General features: G+C 41.4%; 1 protein-coding gene across 7 annotated transcripts in view; it reads right to left on the bottom strand.

Moving 5' to 3' along the window:
- Nucleotides 1–116: 116 nt before the first annotated feature.
- dip2a (disco-interacting protein 2 homolog A) overlaps nt 117–22,697 on the bottom strand; it is an 83,748-nt gene continuing 61,167 nt past the window's right edge. For 2 of the 7 annotated variants that reach the window (XM_083922129.1, XM_083922127.1), the window contains 32 exons: nt 20,745–20,864; nt 19,472–19,669; nt 19,128–19,219; nt 17,567–17,677; nt 16,371–16,494; nt 16,175–16,284; nt 15,246–15,348; nt 14,586–14,650; nt 14,026–14,119; nt 12,973–13,092; nt 12,680–12,794; nt 11,979–12,118; nt 11,277–11,413; nt 11,065–11,145; nt 10,508–10,635; nt 10,249–10,363; nt 9,842–10,043; nt 9,585–9,694; nt 9,113–9,193; nt 8,431–8,548; nt 8,191–8,312; nt 7,839–7,950; nt 7,601–7,710; nt 7,049–7,179; nt 6,784–6,952; nt 6,179–6,349; nt 3,373–3,434; nt 2,154–2,211; nt 1,975–2,049; nt 1,458–1,632; nt 1,247–1,370; nt 117–1,051 (listed from right to left, as the gene is read on the bottom strand). In XM_083922129.1, coding sequence (XP_083778255.1) covers nt 799–1,051; nt 1,247–1,370; nt 1,458–1,632; nt 1,975–2,049; nt 2,154–2,211; nt 3,373–3,434; nt 6,179–6,349; nt 6,784–6,952; nt 7,049–7,179; nt 7,601–7,710; nt 7,839–7,950; nt 8,191–8,312; nt 8,431–8,548; nt 9,113–9,193; nt 9,585–9,694; nt 9,842–10,043; nt 10,249–10,363; nt 10,508–10,635; nt 11,065–11,145; nt 11,277–11,413; nt 11,979–12,118; nt 12,680–12,794; nt 12,973–13,092; nt 14,026–14,119; nt 14,586–14,650; nt 15,246–15,348; nt 16,175–16,284; nt 16,371–16,494; nt 17,567–17,677; nt 19,128–19,219; nt 19,472–19,669; nt 20,745–20,864 — 3,926 coding nt within the window. In that variant the 3' untranslated portion in view covers nt 117–798. Of the gene's footprint in view, nt 1,052–1,246; nt 1,371–1,457; nt 1,633–1,974; nt 2,050–2,153; nt 2,212–3,372; nt 3,435–5,181; nt 5,591–6,178; nt 6,350–6,783; nt 6,953–7,048; nt 7,180–7,600; nt 7,711–7,838; nt 7,951–8,190; nt 8,313–8,430; nt 8,549–9,112; nt 9,194–9,584; nt 9,695–9,841; nt 10,044–10,248; nt 10,364–10,507; nt 10,636–11,064; nt 11,146–11,276; nt 11,414–11,978; nt 12,119–12,679; nt 12,795–12,972; nt 13,093–14,025; nt 14,120–14,585; nt 14,651–15,245; nt 15,349–16,174; nt 16,285–16,370; nt 16,495–17,566; nt 17,678–19,127; nt 19,220–19,471; nt 19,670–20,744; nt 20,865–22,697 lie in introns of those variants that run through there. The other 5 variants (XM_083922133.1, XM_083922132.1, XM_083922128.1 and 2 more) reach the window with 5 other exon arrangements.

Below are 22,697 nucleotides of genomic sequence, written 5' to 3' on the forward strand. Positions count from 1 at the left end.
AGAAAAGAATGAGATCGATTCAGAACCACAAAATGATTTCTACACGTTCTGTTACTGATGCCACGAACTAAAGTTTACTACTGCTGGGATGAGCAACGGATAACACTAACAGCCCCGTTGATGCAATAACGTGGAATGAATTGAGCAGGGAACACAAAAAGAAATCAGAGTTTTACTTTCAGATGCAGCTGTAATCTGAAGAGCTGAAGAACCACAGATGTCACGACAATGTATGTGCGGGAGACTTTTTCTATGAAAAGCGTAAGACCTGCAATCTGTGAACAATGTTAGAGCTGGTAAGAATTAGGGTTAGGGAACTGGGAACTGGTTCTGTGGCACAAGTGTATGGCAGACACAACTAACATTCATAATATTGGAGACTGACAAAGTAAATAGTGTTAATGGCACAGTGTAGTATAAAACTTTAGCCACCTGCTGTACTGCTATTGAGTGTCCTGGGTTTAAGGAGTCAGATGCTCTAACATACATAAAAAAACTCCCTTCAACAAAACCTTTAAAACGTTATTTGTTGAGGCAAGAAATCACAGGGAGAAACCGAAACCGAGGTTTGTGTCCGTCTTATTTCTCTTGGAATTTCTCTCCATGAAGTTTTGCATCCGAGTTTCTTTTGTATTTCTTGTCCGCAAGCTGAAAGAAGAGCTTGCTTTCTCTCAACAGAAGCCGTACTCGCCACAGGGTTCTGCTACAATTACGAGCCCCACGTTTACTGTCCCCCACGCTGTTTCCTGTTGTGTGACAAGCCACGCGGAGGGGTGACCCTCCTGCAGCAGGCGGCCCTCACATGTTGTAAGCCACATATATGGGGTCCAGCTGGTCGGCCAGGAATCCGTCTCTGAGGTGCATGCGTTGCTTCTCCCCTCTGGAGTTGATGGGGATGACGCCGGGGTCGACCACCACCACCACTCCTACGATGAGGTAGTGCTCCTCCAGGACAACGTTGGTGACCAGGGCCACCAGGTCCAGGGCCTCCTGTTCTGATCCCTCCAGCTCCACAACCACCACGAGGAGGTTGGTCCAAGTGAACACCGCACTGGAGAGGGGAGGAAAGGAAAAAGGCAAGGGGAGACAGATAAAGAGAAAAGAGAAAAAGGAGGGGAAAAGGACATTTTTGTAGTTGGAATCCATGCTGCTCAACTATATTTTGAAAATGAAGACATCTGATAACCAGATTATTGAAATATGAACAGTAATAAAGTAGTGATCTATGTTTGATGTTAATACTGACCATTCAGCTATGCTCTTATGAGAGCGGATAACAGAGGTCTCGATATCAATTGGGTGATACCTCATTCCCCTCAGCTCCAGAGTCTCATCCAGAGAGCCCACCACATAGAGGGCGTCATGGCGCTCTGAAACATGCCCACGCACACACAGATTTGTTAGTTTAGATCAGCAAAGTTACGTTTTGATGTCATGTGAGCACTTCTGATTCTTACCTCCACTGGCATCCGTCAGCTCAGTGCGCCGCAGGAAGCCCAGGTAGCCCGTCCTCGCCCAGACGGTCTGGGTGTCGCCGAAGCTGAGCTTGGTGTTGAAGTGGTCAGCATGCAGCGCCTCCTCACCATAAACCGTGTAGTAGCCTGTGGCATTGTGAGGACTGCTCACCCAGACCTGTTGCACGCACAACAATGACATTTAGTAACTGTTACACAGATGATCATACACATCTGTCCCTCTTTTGATTGAAGTATTGAAGTTATGGATCAGGCATTTCATTATCCAACATTTATAATGAAAGAGAATATATGTATTGACCGGTCACTGGCAACTGTAGTTTGTGTTTTCTGCTTTGAAAACTTTTCTTATTTATTGACTTACTAATTATGACTATTAATACAATAATACAATGTTTACTCCAGAAGACCTGGTAACTTGAGTGCATGAACTGATTGTGGGACAGATAACAGTGAAACAAGTCTGCTCTGAAAAACTCAAGGTGACGTTGTGACTTGCCTCTCCTAGATGGGAGTCTCCCAAGGGTCCTTTAGTCTCTGTGTTGGCAATGATCACCTTCACTCCTGGGAGAATCTGCAACAGCAGACAGTCACATCTCAAAGAAAGCAAAAGAGCAACCCTTTTGCAGCGTTAGGTTTTTTGCCGTGTTTTGTGTGTGTGTTTACATGAGGACGTACCTTCCCAGACTCCATCAGTGGCAAGCTGTGCGGCGACCCTCTCTCTACCAGGCGAACCCTAAAGAAATAAGGACAAAATGAGCAAATTCACAATTTAATTTTAATTCCATTTCTCAATTTGTAAAAACGTGTGAAAAACAGTCTAAACAGTTCGGTTCAAGATCTGAAGGATACATTCATACACTCCAAAATATACTGGCATTTGTTGAAGGGAATTGAGTTTTTCATTACTAAGATGTTCATTTTAATCATGGGAGAACATGACACCGAGATGATCTGAAAGTAAATATACAAAGAGAGGAAGAAAAATCATGCTGAAGGAACTTAAGTCTTGTACAGTAGGGTGTTTGGGGGAATTCCTGTTATCATATTTCTGCTTATATGAATAGATGTGTTGTCATAGATCCACCAGGAAATGAATAATGTTTAAAGCTGATGTGAGACTAAATAAAAGAAGGCCCATTATAAAAGAAACAAGCCCGGGAGGGAGAGTGAAACCTCCCTGTTTCCTGAGTGATAATGTTAAATCTTCCCATAGTCTCTTTACAAAGAATTGTGTGTGTTACAGTTTAATTGGAACACGCAGCTGGTGGGAAAGAGAGAGAGAGAAAATAAGAGACGACCTTGGGTGAATTCACAGAAAGCCTGTTGCTGGCTTCAGTTAGTGTTATTTCAGAGGTTCATTGTGTAATAACACCTCCAAATTACAAATTATCCTATATTTTGAATTTGTAGCCAAACAGGGACTTTCAGGGACTTTCAGTGACTTCCGTGTTCCGATAACTGACCGATCAGGAACGTCCCAACTCACTAGGAAAAGTGTAGCATGAAAGGTTAAAAAAAAAAGGGTTTGAATGAATTTTTATTTGATAGCAATCCCTTCCTATTTTCAGATCTTTATTAGGATACGATTAAAACACTATACTTAAAGGTCCCATAGTATTTTCGTTCTAAATATAAAGCAGGTTAAAGTGCTATAAAAACAATGTAAAAGTATCAAAGCACTCAAGCTACAGAGAAATACACGCAGCCTGTATTCAGTGAGCATAACAGGTTCATTTTCAGAAATATAGAGTTTTGTTCATATGTCTCAGTGTTCGGTTCCTACAACTCTATTTCACAGGTTTTTATTCAAAGTTCACACTGTATGAGACAGTCTAAAGAACAAGAAAACTCTGTTGACTGTGGTCAGTCCACACGGCTGCAGTGGCACCCCTACCTATCGTGTCGTAGAGCTCTCATGTCCACATAAACAGTAGTGGGGTCTGGTCCGGCCGTTCCCTGGAGAGAAACAAGTAGAGTGCAACGTGAGTGGATAATGTAACTCTTACAGCTCTGACATTAATGCTGTATGTTGTCTAAGTGGAGGGGAGATGGAAGCTGCTTATGATACAACTGTTGACAAAGCAGGGAGGAGGAGGGGGAGGGGGGGGCAGCCAGAAGCCAACCAGCCAGGCTACGATAGTTGGCAAAACTTAACAATGTAGCCACAGACACTGCAAGTTCCCACACAGTTAAACTCACCTGCTCTAATGCTGCCAGTTTGTTTTCACAACAGTGTAAGATGGTCGGGGAAAGCTACAGTGCCAGTTTAAAGGAACTGTAGTTGATTTCCTTCAGTTGTTTATCTTCTCAAATGTCTAATAAAAAAAATAAATCTAACTAAGCAGCATTTTTCTTCATTAAATGTCTAAAGCTCAGCCATGCGCCTGAATTCAAATGGAGCCATTTGTCAAGTACTGATTCCGGTTGTCAGATATTGATTATTTCTGCTGTGGGATTTTTCATCATTACTGCTGTAACACTAGTCACAACGCATTATTGCCTCCATCATTCTTTTGTGAGCGTGCCGCCAGAGTGCAGGGCTAGCATTGAGCCACTGAATGGTCGTCTGCGAGGTCAAAGCCAAACACAGAGCGGGCTGCACATCAACAAGACCTAATCCAGAGATTAGTCTTTGCCATAATTCCAAAGTCAGCCTTCTTATTAACCTAATTAAAAGTGTATCTATCACTATTGTTTTATGAACCTGATCAACATCGCTGACTCATCCAATGCAACTTAAGAGTCAAAACTCTTTATGATATTTGTTGAAGTTGAGATTTTTTTTAGAGGTACTTATCCATGGTCAGAGTACAGTAGATGGTGGCCGGCACTCCCCCAGCTTGGAGATGCAGGCAGTAGTCCAGAAACAGAAACTAAGCCACTGCTGTGGATGGGGGCAGCAGCTAAATGTACTTTACACAACCCAAAAAGGCCCAGCTAAAAAAAAATTATCAGTTAAAGTGTCACTCAAGTTAAGAATATTTTCACCGCTTTACCTTGCTGTAAGAATGGCTTAAGTTATGACAGGGAACTAACGCAGTTTTATCGCTCTCTACAAAGACCAGACTCCTTTGACAAAAACTGTTCTTTTGGGGCGGTGGTGGAACAGTGGTTAGAGCGGTCGCCCCATGTAAAGAGGCCGAAGGTCCTCGAGACAGCGTGTTCGACTCCGACCTGCGGCCTTTTGCTGCATGTCTCCCCCTCTCTCTATCACCCCATTTCCGGTCTGTCCTAAATGATAAAGGCTTGAAAAACTGCCCAAAAAATAATCTTAAAAAAAGAAAGAAATGTAATTTAATCTTGTTGCTGGTTTACCGCTGCCTCCGTCTGCTAGTTACTTTGGTAGTTTAGTGAGAAAAAAGTCACACAATAACACAATCAAACCAGCAACTCACATGACCTGCGTGATAAAATTACAGCTTTTTTTTAAAGGAGTCTGGGGGCTTTGAAGAGCGCATAAAGTTCCTAACCGTCATCTACTGTAGCTAATACACTGACTTTGGATAAGTACCTCATACAAACCCACTTCAAAAAATCCAAGCTATCCCTTTAAAGAGGAGAAAACCTTCTACCCACTACAATCAACACAAAAACTAAGCATGACAAATTGCTGTAATGACTGTCCTTCACTGGTAAAAGAAACAAAAAAAACCCACCAACAACAAAAAACATAAATAAAACTAAACAAACGATTCTTCTTCTGTATAAATTTTTGCATCACATTGTGGAATAATGATCACAGGGTTTGAAATTGCACTCCCAGATGAACTTAATCACAGCATAGTTCATGCTGCTAGCTCATGGTATAATGTAGTACCGCATACACATATAACCTATAGCAATGATTGAGAGCCAGCTGGTACAGGTAAGACTCGGCTAAAATGTATAGCGAAAAAAAAAAGAAAAGAGATAAACGAGTGGATTAAGGTGAAGCATGTTTAAAAATCATGCAAAATTAACAAACACGCACATGAACACACACACAAACACACACACACACACACACACACACGCACAAACACAAACATACAGATCCAGCGGCAGCCCAATGAGCAAATCAGCAACTCTTATTCTACAGTTACCTGCTCAGCCAGTTTCCCTAACCTGTTGGGCTGACGGGACAGGGCAGGACAGATAAATAAAGATATATATATACACACATTTGTATACATGGATAACCATGCACACACACACACCAGGGATAGGAAGAAACAAAACAGAACACCAAAGGGTCAAAGGAAAAAATAAAAAATGATGAACATTCAGACAGATGCAGCTCTGCATGGTGTTTTTTCCATTGTTCAACAACCTTTGTAAACTTAAGCTTTATACATTTCCCTTTACCTCAAATTAGTTAGTAACAAGTAAACAAGCTTCCTATTTTGTAGTAAAAAAAAAGAAAGAACGCCTTTATTCGTTCCGCAAGGGGAAATTCAATTTTTCCATTTTGTTACTATATTATTCATGTTACACACATACGGGCCCGAAATACACACACATGCACAAACAAGTCACTTGCATTACAGCATCAAAACTATGCGTTCTTATAAAGTGCTGCAAATCCTGCAATTTTTAAGGATTTCTTGGATGTTTATCTGAATCATTGCATAGATTCATCGCCCCTAAAGCGTTGACCATCATGAACTCTTGACTTTCCCAACCCTACTCCTCCTCCTCTTTATCGTTCACCAGCTGCTTACCTGCAAACAGATCGCCACATTCACCCTGCAGCCGAAGGTGGTGCTGACTGCGCGTGGTGAAAGCCCCAAGTCCTTGAAGATCTTTGAGAAGGACTGAGTGAGTGTTATGCGGGGCCTCTCCTCCGCTACCACCATGCATGTACGCACACAAGACAGGTTCACATTTCGCAACTAGAGTTAGAGAAAAAGAAGAGTTGGATGAGTAAAAACTTTTAATAAAAAGTGCAAATTGCGTGAAATCATACTGCAACCAGTAATAATTTAGAGAGCTGGGTGGATGCAAACTCGGAGCTGACAGTTACATTTTCATATGAATAATAGAGCTTTTTTTATTAGATAGATTCAACTCATTAATGCACAGACATGATTTGTGAAAAAAAATCCCAGTCTCAAGTGCTGCAGATAGTAATCAGCACACAGACACAGAGGAGTGAAGTGTTTCACCCCTGAAGACTATGACTGTCTCCATTATCACAGCGCTGTAGCAACAGCACTACAGGGAAAAAGGAGTAATTGAAGAAAACCCTTCAACTCTGCAGAAGGAAATGCTGCAGTTTGTTGCTTCCCCCAGTGACACCACTCAACACCTGAAGAGACAAACTGACCCGCAGTGCTTCTGTCTGTGAACCCAGGCCCTTGGTGCACATCTCCATGACAGAGTAGGAGCAGAAGGTTACGCGCACTTTGTATTGGCTGACTGCCGCAAGCCACAGAGATGCGTTGCTCTCCAGCTCCAGAGGAGGAACCAGGATCGATTGGTGGCCCGAGTACACACTGAAACCAGAAACGTACATGCAAACAGAGATGCTGAGCACAGGCTCTTTAACGCTGACGATTTTGCTTTTGTGCATTTGTTAGCTGCCGGTTTACCTGCACAGGCACCAGAGTGCAAAGCCCAGACCGCAGTAAGGGTCTAGACAGATGGCGATCTGCCGCGAAGGGTAGAGCTCACACTGCAGTTTGATGGAGCGACATAAGGCACTGGTTGCAGTGTGAGACATCTAGAGGAGAGGATTTGACACACAGAGACACAAATGACGCATCGAAACTGGATCCTGAAGTAACATTCAGCTTAGAAAAACCTCCTTGAGTTTTCATGGATCCATTATTTCACTGACGGATATCCAAGCAGTGTGTGGATAGTTGCCTGAAGCTGAGAATTTTCTGCATATGAAATTAACTATTGCACAGTAAGACAAACTACTCCTACTACCTCTACTACAGCTGGAGATAGATAGATAGATAAACTACATGTGGATTTAAATGTGCTGAGGTTGACCTGATCTACACATTTTAGTTTTAACTTTCGCTAGCTTGTAATGACAGAAACAGTGACGTTGTTTTATTCATGATCTCAACATGACACCTACACCCTATCAAAAACCTAGATGGCTCGTGTGAGTTCTTCAACATTGAACATACTTTGACCCCTGCTAAGATGCCTGTTGTGGACACACTGAAGTCCAAGTAAGCTAACATCTCTGGGGTCGGGGGCTTGTACATCTGGGGACTCTTCTTCCTGGGGAGGTCATCTGGAGGATGAACAGAGGGAGAGGAGGAAGAGTTTTTACAGAAGGCATGAAAATCACACCCTTTCTTTACTTCAACATCCACTCTTTGGTAGCAACATGAGAACATAAACTGTGTGTGTATAATTCACCTGTGTCCAGCACCATGGGCCAGCTCTTGACGTCCACAGCAGCAGCAGCCTCTCTGGATTTCAACAGCTTCATTATTGCTTGAGTGGTCAGGATACACACTGACTTACTGACCTTTAATACACAGATACTACAGTATTAATACACATATATTACATTATTTTAATTATTCACACAATTTGCACCCTTGCACAGAGCAGACCTGAATTTGTGTATAATTCAGTTGATTACATTTTGAAAAAACATACATTCAGCAGGTTTAATTATTGTAATAATAACGCGCATGCTATTGTAATAATGTGCAGAGAGGGATTAATTGAGCACTTTGATGTAAGACAGCTGATTCTCTATCACCTCAACAATCATCTTGACAGTGGGAAGGGTGGTCGCCAGGTTCTGGGGGTGCGGGGGTCTGACGGTGACTGGCACACAGCCAGCGTACAGGCAACCGTAGAAGGTGGCAATCAGGTCGATGCCTGCACATAAAGGTTTACGCTTAGTGTTTGGAATAGACAGGGGTAGTGAAGACACAGCCGTGACACTAAAGAACAGAACTGAAAGTACAAGGAGCACAGTTGCAGTGACACTTCTTACCCGGCGGGTAGACGAGTGCTACGTGGTCTCCAGTGTTGAGGCGTCCTATCAGTGCTGCAGCCACCCGCTCTGCACGCTTGTGCAGCTGCAGACAGGAAGCTGTGCTAGCCACCGTGCCCTGAGGAGCAAAAGATAAGAACACAAGTTACATTAATTTTACACTGCTATGCTATATTTTATTTAACAGATGTAAAAGTTGTAAGATAAAGTAAATGGACAGTCTTTATCAACCAGTAGAGAGTTCTATGAGGGTAGCTTTCACTTTCAATTCAATTCAATTCAATTCAATTTCAATTCAATTCAATTCAATTCAATTCAATTCAATTTAATTCAGCTTTATTGGCATGAATGTCACAAAGACTATGTCGCCAAAGCATAAAAATTCAATAGAACAAACAACAATACATTTCATAGATATATAACGAAGGAAAATGATTTCCTATCTCCTGTTGTATTAGCCTGTTGCAAACCAATAAGTAAAATAAGCTTTTTATATCAAAGCAATGAAGTGGCATGATTTATTAGTTATTAAATTAACTGAATGATCCAGAACAGACATAATTCTCTATAGTCATTTAAAAAAAATCTATGAACAGTTTCTCAACTGCATTTCCAGGAAATGTCACAATACATGTTGCCATGGCAAAACTAAATTATATAAACATTGACAAAAAGGCAGTACCTTAGCATTGAGAACCAGGAACAGTGGGTGGTCTGGAGTGGCCTGAGCCCTCCATTGCAGCACATCTTGTATGTACAGGAACTACAGTGGAGAGATACACATGCAAGTTTAACTACAGAGATATGAGAGTATCAGCAAAGGATACAAACAGAGACTGATGATGCACAAACAATGTAGTATAAATGGAGCATGGTGGCACAAGGTGGGCTTTTGTAGTGGAGCGATGACAGATGTGATGGGGTGCAGTATATGTGAAGCTGAAAATAATATTGGATGTGATACATGATGGAAGTGGACTCTGAATTACTCAACACCTGTGCGCATCCAGATAGCAAAGACAGCAGGAAGTCAAAACTGTGTCCCCTCCATCAGCCGTACCTATTTCAGATTCCACTCCTTCCTATATGGATCTTTACCTGTGTCAGCGTATGTGTGGAGGTGATGAGGGGTTGAAATGAGGAAGACTATCTACCTTACGTGCCTGGTCATTGTCCTCTAGCTGTGCCACGTCTCTCCCACAGGCCTGTGCTATCCTCTTTCCCGCCACCAGGTTTCCCACTATCATAGAAGCAGGACCAACCTCTGTCAAGCATAACCACATTCAGTGACGTTAGGTCTTACATTCATAGAGACATAAATATAAACACAGCAATAAAAAATAAAACTTATGTAAATTAGTCTCCATGCTGCTCTAAACCAGGTCAGTGCTGGCACATCTGGTGATTTTACCTGGCTGTTTTTGTCTCGGCTTGGGCAGGTTGGTGACACATGTGTGAGGGCACATGAGGACGTTGCAGGGATGCAAGGCGCCCTCCAGGAAGCGCTGTTTGGACTCAGATATATGGATGCCGCCCAAGGGAGCCTTAGGAAGCGTGTTTGCAGGCACCAGAGCCAGACAGTACACCCCGACCTGGTGGATGCTGTCTATGGCCTGGAAACAGACAGGTAATACACAAACAGAGGAGAACAGTCATGTAAATCACAGGAGTTTCACAGTCAACTACTGTATGTAAGTAGTAATTACAACTAACAAAGTATACCTGATTTCATCTTACTAAAACAAAACCTACAGATATAGTCCTTCAGTTATGTGTGACTAAGTGATAAGATGTGAAAAAACAGAGCACAGTGAGTACCTGAAGGACACGGCTCATCCACTGGAAGCTGTCTTCCTCAGAGGCGTCTGGCCTCTGCTCTGCCACAACAACGATCCTCTCGTCATGCAGCACGGACACAGAAAACACTGCTATCCTGGAACACATAACATTTGAATAAAACACACTGATACAGTTGGACTGTACTCATCCAATCAAACTGCTCAGTTGCTGCTGCTGCTGCTGCTACTCTCTGTATGGGAGAAATGTAATGAAGTGTAGAGTTTGCTTCCTCTCTTACCTCCCCCTGTAGACAAACTTCATGGGCTCCACCGCCAGTGCTGTGGCAACCACATCATCGGCATTGTGTCTCCGACCACTGACCACCATCAGCCCATCCATCTTCCCCACAACAAACACAAGGTTGTCCTGGAGGGAAAGACAAAGCACATGCCTTTATAAGGGTAGGTCTTGACATTTACCCCAATCTTAAGTACCGTGTGCATCCATACAACTAACATGCAAGGTAAGGCGACATAGGACATTTTGGACCTAAAAAGGTTTCTTAAAAGAGAAAAGAACTGTCAGAAATAAAAACCATCACCATTTGTTGGCTCATGATTGGCCTATTTTATACCCAATTTTTACTTCACTCATTACGGCTAGATAAACCTAAAGACACTGAATATGGCAGATTGAGGATTTATGACAAATTAAGTCTATTTGAAGTTTAAGCAGAAATTATTTCAAAATATCACAGCTGATGTGTTTAACACAGGGCCATCTTAATGCTATAAGACTGACATCAAAGTAAAGTAAGGTTTAAAAAAAAAAGCACAATAATGAGGTAGAACTTACTGGCCCCACAAAGCCCAGCAGTGAGGTCCTGGTAAATGGTCTGTCGCTGATGGAAATCCCAGATGATGTTACTGGTATGGTCTGCAAATACACACGACGCTGTTAAAAACACACACTCGTAAAAATCCATTGCCTCCTCTTAAAATAACTTAGGAAAACAAAAGCATTTGCACTTTGAAATCATTTAACAGTTCCAGAAATAAAACATTAACCTCAAAGACGTTCTTGGTCATGCCCAGGAGGCCGTAATAAGCGACGCCTGTGCTACCTGAGCTCACACAGATCTCTCCAACCTCGTCAGTCTGACAGAGATAGGGTGTGCCCTCCACCCGCACCACACAAACCAGAGCTGGAGACACATAATGATGACAGGAGGGTGGGACATTAGGAACAATATGATATAAGTTAAAGTAGATGTCTAAATTGGCTCATAGATTTGTGTGCAGATTACTTATTTCTTAACTCATAAGAAAAAGTTAGTAATATTCAAAAACTGAGTTAGTTTTTGGTTAAAGTGCATTCCGGCAAAATTTCATTTTCTAATTGGAATAACTGTTTTATGTTGTAAGCAAATTCTTTTGTAATTCTGTTTGAAATGTTGAAATGTTCAAGAGGTCTTTTAGCTGGCTAATGTACCTCGACATCAGCGGATGTTAATGATGTCATAAAATAAGATCAGCAAAATATTTCAATCTCAACATTTATACAGGTGCAAGTAACAATCCTTCAGTTTAGTTTTTCTTTTAATTAATATCCTACAAAATTGGATCTGATCTGATCTGATAAGCTCCATTCTATGGGGACACACGGTGGTGTCAATCTAAAAATTAAGTCTTTCAATCGATCTATCTTAATCTTCGCATTTTACTCATAATCAGAAGCAAAGTGTTAATAAGCAGCGCGGTGCACTGTACCTCCAGGCATGACCTGTCCCACGTCCTGCACTGTAAGGACAGAGAGTTTCTCCTCTGTGTCCACACGGATCACGCTGTGGCTCAGCCCACCCATAGACAGAACCGCCTTCCCTGGAGGAGGAACACCCATTTCTGGAGGTCTGCAGGATGTAGACATTATTACAATTACATTTGTTATTAGTGAACAAAGTGACACACGCTTAGAAAGACTTGCAGTTAAAGACATCTGTCACTTATTCCTCTTTATTTCCTCTACCATTCATGGCAGACACAACATACGATGCCAGTTCTATATCAGATATTAAATACAACTTTTTTCAAATATCAGAATGAGCCATCTGCTGCCTTAGTACACTGTCTTTATTGCAGCAGTACTGACAAAGGCATATGGTTTTGGTAGAATATGACGACCACTTGAATCTGTGAGATATAAACTCTGGATTCATCTCAACATTTCTAGAATCTCACATATTCATCAAAAAAGGCATTTCCTATTTTTAAATAGCCCGTTAGTCTATCTTTCATCCTAAACTTTCTCCATGACTGAGTCAAAAAGAAACACTCTTAAAGAAGCACAAATCTCCCTCTTCTTCCTGCAGAATCGGGCTAACGTTGCAAACGCAGTGTGATTTAATAGCACTAGGAGGCAAAGTGGTGGCAGGATGCTTTTGTTCTTATGCGGTGCAGTAAAGGCAGCTCACCTGCGGATGGCGACAGTCATGGCTTCTGAAGAGCTGGCACATGGACAGATCACCTCAGGTCGCAGCCCACGTGCCTGAAACACGTTGAGGAAAGCGTCGCAGGAGGATATCGACCCTATGATCACACACACACACACAGACACACACACACGCACACACACGCACACACGCACACACGCACACACACGTACAACAAATCAATCATAATATCTCGTGCCTTCAGGGTGTTTATAGAATATATATATATATATATATAATAAATGTATTAAATGAGAATGCGCAGGTGAACTCACATGGGTTAGCTCCATCAGCTACAATCAGCATGCGTAGCGAGCTCAGGCTGATGTCTCTCTGGTCTCTCTGGGCCAGAAGAGACCAGTGCATGTCCCTCGATTTCACCACTGCAACCCGTGCTGTGCAAGGGGACACAAAGACAAAGAGACAGGTTCACAATAGAATCACCCAATCAACACCTCTGTCATTCAGCTCGACAGCCAGTCGCAAATCACAAAATCTGACAGCAGCAAGGTCTGACTCAGTCAACAACAAGTGACTTGGCAAATATCGGACCAGAAAGGAGATCTATTTCATTTTGCGCAGCAGAGCTTCTGTCCTACACCTCCACCAGGCTAACACAATTGAACTAGAAATCAATGAGTCCAACAAACTATTGGTTCAATTCATCCTCTCCTGTCAAACGTGCAGTGAGAATCAACGCTGTTACAAAAACAGACTCTCTCTGGAAGTCAAACTCATTCAGGCTTATAGACACTTAAAACAATAAATACATTTTGTGTGAACTATCATTTTAACGTCAAGCAAGCTACTAATTACTTCAAATGAATGATTAATTCTTGTGAATAACCTGTACTGTCGAGTGTGTGCTACTTTGTAAGTATGATACAACGCACTTTGCAATCTGTAACGTTCCGTGACTGTATCTTGAACAGTTGTGACTATCCCAGTGACAAAATTAGTTCCTGCTACAGTGGGTGTCTCCAGGGCCACATTTTAAAACGCGCACACACACACACACACACACACACACACACACACACACACACACACACACACACACACACACACACACACACACACACACACACACACACACACACACACACACACACACACACACACACACACACACACACACACACACACACACACACACACACACACACACACACACACACACACACACACACACACACACACACACACACACACACACACACACACACACACACACACACACCTAATTGAATCCCTCTTCATAGGGGTTGAAATGCAGCAGGCAGAGTAACGGTGAAAAGTGATATATCTCAAAGTGAATTGACCCTCACCTTTGTACGTGTGCACCTTCTGTATCCAGGAAAGAGGATTGACTTTCATCAGGGAGTAAGGAATGCTGATCACGTGCATCCGATTCATGACACTCTGCCATGAGAACAGACAAGCATCGCGTAAGCACCAAAACGTGTCACAAGTGTATCATAACCACATGTTTGTCACTGTAAACGAGCTGAGAGTCATGACAAGATTTTATCATTCACTGCTCAGAGTATAAATAAAACATTGTTTGTGCTACTGTTGTGTCATTTTAGGAATTTAAATGTGCAACAACAGGCGCTACACGAGCTGTATGTAAATGAAACAGCATTTTTGAAACCAGGGCTACGGTTGGGTGTTAGAAGAAACAGAATATTTTTTTACAGGTTATGAGACAAGAAGCTTCAGCTCATCAGGACGTCATTAGTCTGAATGCATTTACACACTGATAAAGTCATCATAGGGAAGAAGTCAGTCAGATAAAGCAGACATTTTATCAGCAACTGAGGAGCTCTTCTTTTTCTAATTATAAAACCCTCCTATTAGCTTTTCATGATTGTTCAAGACCACTCACAGTAAGAACGCCGTGCCATAATCCTGCTTCTCTCTTGAAGTCCAGGACGTTGGTTATGGTCTCAGCTGCAAATCAAAAAAGGAGATTTTGCCAAGATTAGGGTTCAATCTGGCCTTTCTATTATTCACTAGAGCAAATCACACATCCTCACATTACTTTTAACACAAAACAATCCCTGCATTGATGAGTAAGTCCTGATTGTAGCAGTATTACATTCAGTGAAGTACCAAACTAAGCTTCAGAAACAGACCTGAAGAGTCTCTCGGGCTGCTGCTGCAGTTAGGGAGTTATTTTAGAGCAAAACTGGGACACCGGAGGAGAGGAAGTGCCTTACGTTCTTAGAAAGAAACACAACCAGCTGAGCAGGCGCATTTATCAAACTAGACTGTAATTACTCTGATCGAATCTGTGAGCAGTGTGAAGGGGAAATTCTATAATATTATAGATTACAAAATAGATTTATTTGAAGAATGTGCTCTGCATTATCTAACCTGCTGTATAAATACATAGAAAACAACACTGAAATTCCAAAAGGTCATGCCTAATGTTTCCTTTGTTTTTGTTTTTTTGCACCATCCTATATTTGAATCATTACTAAATCTGGTTTATGTGTCTCTAGCACACCGAACATCACAAACTGGAGCAGAGTTTCCTCCTCACCTTCAAGGTAGCCGCAGGCTTGTGTGAGGGCATGGCAGTGGGCCAGCATGGCTGAATGGGACACTGTAATCCCCATGGTGCTTCCCTCCTTGCTGGTTTTATACTGGATGTAAGAAACACAAAAAAACATTTTAAAAGTTTAATTCCAGAAAAGGAGACATGGATTATATGAAAAAGAAGCATTAAGAATTAGATCAAAATATCTAAAAACACATGAAGATATATTTGCTTTATTATGCTAGTGACGGAAAAATAGTAAAGAACTGTGATAAGTAACTTTTCTGTTATTTTTAAATGTCTACTTTGAAATGCTGCCATAATGTGACAATAGCTTTAATTTCAACAGGCTACAGTTGTTATTACGTCCGTTTTGTGCACATCTGTGAACACAACTGTATGCTCAAGGACCTCTTGTGGTTGCGGTGGACGTTTAAAACATCAATAATGTCAGCCAGCAGCTTAAATGCCTTTGTCGGTTAACTCATCACTTAAAGTGGCAATAAACTTGACTACTTTTTCATCATCATGATGATAAACGTACACTGAATATTTAGCTACCTTCCTGAATACCTTTGCCTGTACATTTTGCAGTCAGTGACAGTATAAAACATTATTCAATAAGAAAGGGTTTTCAAAAATGTGAATCACCACAACCATGAGAGGTCCTTTAGCATAAAGTCACAAATGTAAAACTAAGAAATATTAGGCTCATGGGTCCAGTAGTATTAGCTGTGGACAAACAGATACACAAACGTACACACCACCGAAAACATGATCCTTACGCCCGGCAGATTGATGGCAGAGATAATAAGGAGCCTTTTAATAACAGTATTTAGTTACTTGATTTATAGAATAATGTACTAGAGTGCTTGTTACTGCTAGGTTAGCCCCAACACTGTTGTTAAAGTCAATGAAATTAGTAGAATTACCTCTATGTAGGCTATATCATGACTGGCTTCCCGTATTGGAGGATGCCAGTCTTTTGGAGGCTTCACAACATGTTTTCCATCTGTCACAAACCACAGCAACCGCGGCCAGCCTGCAGACACAGAGGCATAAAGTCAGTTCAAACCAAATGTAACTATACAGACAGACAGTCACAATTAAAATTAAATTAGACTGTACCTTTGAAAGTGGCAACCTCCCCCGTTTGTGCTTTGGGCAAGCCTTTCTGACAAGCATCAGTGGTCAATGCCAACGTGACGCCACAGCTGCCCAACAGAAAGCCAATCTGTTGACTTCCTGCATCCTGGGGGACCAAAGAAGATGAAAAACTCAAGTTCATACTGGCAAAAACTTTGGCAAACAGCAATAGCAACAGCAAACAACAATAATAATCAACTATTAAGAACAATGAAATTCACAAGATGAAAGCTATGAGAAAAGACGCTCTGAGGGAACGTGGGAATAGTAACAGACGATGACTGAAAAAGAAACCTTCAGAGCATCATGCATCAAAGAAGCAGCAGGTAAGAAAGCAGAGTGACAGCCAATCACTATTAAAAGCTCTACCGCCAAGCATCAAAGCCCAGTTGTAGCAGGAATGAAGCCCAAGGTCTGAAACACACTCACTCATATTTGATTGGCTGTGCAAATTAGCTTACAGCTAGACTCGTGCTGAGTAAACCATACTGTGCAGAAAAGGGAGGAAAAAATGTGAGATACTGAATGGGAGCAAAAAAAAGAAAAGCGGAAGAAAGAGAAAGAAGGATTGAAAGAAAGAGGGAGGACAAATGTGAATCTGCAGAGTGAGCATACAAGTTTCTGACTCCCGAGAACAGTTGGCGTGTGATAATAATATTAACTAATATTTTGACTGAAATCACACATCATTTCACCTCACTCAAATCTCGTTAATTACCGCACAGCGTCTCCCAACAGCATGCTTATAAAGGGCAAACAGGAACAGGCATTAATATTCTGTCTGTGTAACTAATGTAGGTGAATTTGGTTCAGTTTGAGCTGCTGGATGTCCTGGAAAACTGCAATGCATCATAACACTCAGTAATTAGGACATTTAAATTGCTGCTGCTGGGGTTGTTATCATGCAGTATATTATGAAGGAGCAAGATGTTCTTTGGTACAAACAGATATTCTGGAATATTGGTATAAACATCTACATTTAAACAACTGCACGCAACTCTAAAGGGTCTCATTTAGGGGTCAAATGTCCAGCAGGGGTCACTACTGCACTTCACTGTTTATATAGAACAGCACATATTAAAAATGTCACAGATTCCCCGGAGATTGTTGCCTGATATCAGACAGAATTGTCAACTCTATGGAGTGAACGGTTCAAAGGACCAAGGAAAAGTCTTTACCTTTCTGGTCAGCGGCACTTCAATAGGCACAGGTACCAGCTCTGCCAGGAGACAGCCGTAGAAGGCCACCATGAACATCACTGGGTCGTTGTTGGGGAAAACAAGTGCAACCTACAGGTATATCATAGAAACGGTATGTTATGGCATGATGTTATGCAGTACCTGTTTAAAGTATAAGGGTTGGAAGGCAAGGGGCATATATACACTGGAGATCAAAATTAAGGAACAAATTATTAATATTTAATTTATTCTGAAATAAAAAAAATGTATTGTTCAGAATTTGATAGAATATCCGCTGTGGCTATACCACTGCTGTACTAGCATGTTATAAAATAACCAAATCACTTCAACACAAAAACAGGGAACAAAATTAAAATATAGTAACCACTGTGTCAGAAGAGTAGATTTAAACAATGTTTTCTTCGGGCTATAGGATTGAAAAATGAACAGGAAGTGTAGTGACCTTTGCTTTCAATGACTGTAGCACATCTGCGCCCACAGGACATCACTAGTTTCTCACACTGCTCTGGTTTGATCTTGGTCCATTCTTCTTCAGTCTCTTCCACAGTTCAGTAACTGTAGTGGGTTTCTTAGCCATTACATTGTTCAGTAACAAGGATTTCCCATAGATTTTATACGGGGTTTAGATCTCTGACATTTCCTCCTCCAAATTTAACTGACTTATTTAGACACTTTGCGTTCAGTCTTTTTCCAGTCCAACAATGAACATAATGTTTCCCATCAGACCCAAATAAAATGAACTTTAGCGATGTCATGTCATGGTTTGGGGGATGTTTTCTGCAGCAGGAGTTGGGCCACTTGTACAGCGACATGGCAGGGTGAATGCAAATGCTTATGTGAACCTCCTTCAGCAACATGCAATACCTTCACTGCAGTAGTCTCCCAATCAGTCCGCAATTTTCATGCAAGACAATGCAACCCTTTCCCACCTCAAAACGGGTTACGCAGTTCCTTGAAGCTTAGAATATTGACACAAGGAAATGGCCAGCCCAGAGTCCAGATCTAAACTGTTCTGTAATTTTGCTCACTGTTTTTTCAGTGCCTTGATTATTTGAAAAAACATGCTAGTACAGAAGTGGTATAGCCACAGCTGATATTCTAACAAATTCTGAACAATAAAAAATAACAAAAATAAATCCATAATAAATAATAATAAATCAAGTATTAATACTTTGTCCTCTAATTTTGATCTCTCCAGTGTGCGTGCATACATATATATACAGACATAAAGTATTATTATTATTATTATTATTATACTGTAAAAAAAAGGAAACCCTGAGCGTTCTGAACAAAAGAAAGAAGACATATGAAGATTTCAAGTAGGCTGACTTGATCATAATATATTCTCAGTGACTAGCTGATTACATTTCTTGTTAGCTCTTTTCTCTGCAAATTTCATTTTCAACACTACTTCATGTTCAGAGAAATACAGTCCTGAACTTGCTGAATATTATTTCAGGAGTGTCAGCAAAATGCTTACAATGCAACTCTGTAACTTACAACTAACTACCATTTAACACAGTTTTAGCTCATGGCTTACTCTGTCTCCGGGCATGAGCAAAGGCTCATTTCTGGTGCTCAGCTTGTTCAGAAGAGTGTAGGCCAGTTTCTGACTGCGAGTCCATAATTTACCTAGGGAGGTGAACATACAGTGTCAAATATTTCACTTGATTTAACAAAACCAGATCCACAAATCAATATGCAAACATACAAAATGGCTGAGAATAACAGCAGATTACAAAACAAGGTATGTAAAGACATAAAAAGGCACAGGCACGTCCTTGTCCGTTATTTGACCAGAGAAAATCCATAAAGAATGGATGACAAGAGGTGATATTGTTTTCTGGTAAATTCTGAGCCAATCATACACAGGTTGTTACACACCATAGGTGAGTGTGTAGACGGGCTTGCCAGCATTGTCGAGTGCTGTCAGACATGGGCTCTTGGGCTGGGTGTTGCCCCACCGTTGTAAGGCTGCTGGCAAGGAGGGAGGCCAGTTGTTGACCACCCCGAGAGGCTCTCCTTCCAGAGGACTCATGTGCTGGCCTTCTGGTTTTGGCTGGTTGGGATCTGGCTGCTGGACTAAATGGGGAACAGAATGGGGCATAAGTGTGATTGTGGATAAATGTATATCTTGAGTGAATTAAAAAAGAAATGGAAAATTTGTCAATTATACAACCCTCTTAGAGGAAGGCAATAAAATTGAATGACACTGACATGGGAGTGATAGAAGAGGAAAAGCTGGAGGATTAAATGGGAGCTGTGTTCTGTCCTTATCAGTCTCAGCTGCCTCGGATACCAATTCCTGAGAAACTTAGAGAAACCTGTGCTTTTCAAATAAGCCGTAGTTCTCTTTATCCTTCACCTTCCTTGCCTCCAAGCACCCTATTCGCTCCTTGATTAGACTTCCATCTCTTCATCACTATTCTCTGTCTCCCCTCACACTCTTCTGAACTATCTGGTAACTGCCATTCCGAAAAGCTTAACTCAGCTGTCAGGATGTACCCTGCCAAATAAAACACCTTTATCAAAAGCAGATATTGTTATGCCTGCTGCCATTTCAGCTGTATGTTTTTTCTGCTCGCATCGAGCAGACCACCGGGGCTTGCCAGGCCAGAGTTTTTGTGCCAAACTCAGGGAGGCTTTACAATTACCTGCTGATGTATTACTATTCCTACCGCTTGTTCATTTTCACAGTGTTTATTCAGCCTGGTACCACCCAAAACCATGTTGGAATGGAGGAAATAGTTAGCAAGGGTTGGTCCGTGTGTCTGTGTGTGTGTGTGTGTGTGTGTGTTCCCTAACCACTCCCCTAGCACACCTGGTGGTCTCAGCTCCACCTAGAGAAGAAAATAGGAAACCACTGATCTAAAAGTGTACCATCACTGTTTATTTGCGAGGCGTGGTGAGGTGAGGTCAACATGACAGTTTATTTAGGCTGCAAAAAGAATTTTAGTGAAATAACTGATTCTGAATTTAGAAATCTCCACTGAGAGCTACACATAAATTAGACAACATCCTACAGTTCATGTAGCTGTCACACTAAAAGAGCAGCAGTCTTTGTTTAACTGCTGCTCACAGCGTAGACAGGCAGATGTTTTTTTTCATGATTTATTGATTTAATAGAAGCAACATAATTACTTTAAGGCCAGCTTACCATCCAAAAGATCCTCAAAGTCATCTACAAAGAACTCTCGCAACGGCGGTCGCTTGGGTCTCTTCAGAGTGTTTAGCAGCTGCTGGATTTTGGAGGAGACGCGACTGTTGACTGGAACACCTACACAATGACATGGATGGAGGGGGTGAAAAGAAAAGTGCAGAAGGAAATAAACATGGCAAGACAAGGATATGGAGAGACATATAGAGATGGAGAGGAAGGATATGTGGAGTGGAAATAGGCAGAAAAGACATATCAATGGATTGATTGAGAGATAGACGAATAAAGGGGAAGTGGATGGATAGGGGAGGACAGATAGGAAAAGAGAAAATGTCAGTGTGGTGCTCTAATGCGACATAGAGGAGAACCAGCTGTCACTCACACTGTAGCATGACAACAAAACAGTGGACCTTGAGGTCCTCTACAATCACCTGGAGGTCAAAGGTTACAGTTTTTAAGTCAAGATACTCTCTAGAATAACCAACACCGTTCACAGATTATAAATCAGAAAATAAAGAGCCAGCTGCCTAGCAACAAAGATGTCCTCCCTGCAGTAGGTCATTCATGAGGTGTCTAAAAAGATGCCTGTTTCACATACAATCTGCAAAATACATAACTGTGGTAGGCTTAAACCAACGATCACCCAGTTCAGTCAAAATGCATGCAAGTCATTTGATGTGTACGTTAAAATTGCTGAACCAGAGCATAAATGCAATACTCAAAAAGCATAATCGCAGAGACATGGAGCTTTGTAAAGACATAAATTACAGAGCAGATAGGAGAGAAACAGCAGACTAAGAATGAGAGAAGAGAGGAGGCGTCCACTTAGATTTCCCTCACATTTTAGACATGGCAGCTCAGACTACAACCATCATTGGACATCATTTCCTCCATATAAATTCATACTTGGTTTGGGAGGGGTGGTCCGTGTCAGACATTCCAGTCAGCCACAGGAGACGAAGGCCACAGCTGCACACAGCCTGCCTGATCTATCTTACTATAATAAGCCTGGCTCACACAGACTGTGCCTCCTCCTCATGTAGGGACAGATGTACTGGGAGTAGACGTGTGGGGGTCAGCGCTGCACCTGATGGGCCAATTAGAAAGCCCCAGACACAGAGGGCAACATCTGAGGGCCCTGAACCTGAACCTGAGCCTGAGCCCCACCCACTCAAGTGCTTTGATCATCAATATCACCAACCAAGACCTGCCTGTGATGATGACTATAATTATTTTTATGATTTTGTAATTACATCATTTATCCATCCATGGCATTAAATTACAGTAGCAAACACTGGCTGTTGTTAAACTTTATTTCTTTCCCATAATATGTATATACAATCAACAGAATTATATTTACCAACGGGCTAAGACCATAACAAAGATGGAGATAAAGAGCAAGGCTGGCTATTCCATTTTTTATTATTGTTTATGAATCCCACAGAAAGACTAGATCGATCCACTATGTATTAAGTCCGACTTGTGATATTTTTGACTTCCTCAAGCCTCAAGCTCTTTTTGTTCTTATTGAAACCTTAATTATTCATAAACAGTTAATTTTCAGTAAGTAATTTCCTAAAACAGCAGGGCATTGTCAAACTTTACTACTTAACTTTACGGAGGAGCATTTGTTGTGGACTATTTTCAAGAAACATTTGGTGCTCTAGGGCACATTAAGGGAATCCACAGGGTTACCAAAACACTATTTAAGAAGTGAGCCCAATGTAAGTAAGAGTCGTTAGTGACTATTTTGATTATAGGTTTACAATTAAATATTTTCAAATGGAGGTCCCTGAAGCAAAGTCTTATCAAATGAGGGTATGTGATCGAAAGTGTATCAATTTAGGGGTCTTGGCACAAAAACGGTTGATGACCACTGCTCTATTGAGTGTTTATATATTGAGTATGTTGTGTTGACTGAAAATAAACGTTAAAATAAACTTGTTTATCATA

This window comes from Echiichthys vipera (genome assembly GCF_963691815.1).
Source record: "Echiichthys vipera genome assembly, chromosome: 10".
Lineage (NCBI taxonomy): Eukaryota > Metazoa > Chordata > Actinopteri > Perciformes > Trachinidae > Echiichthys > Echiichthys vipera.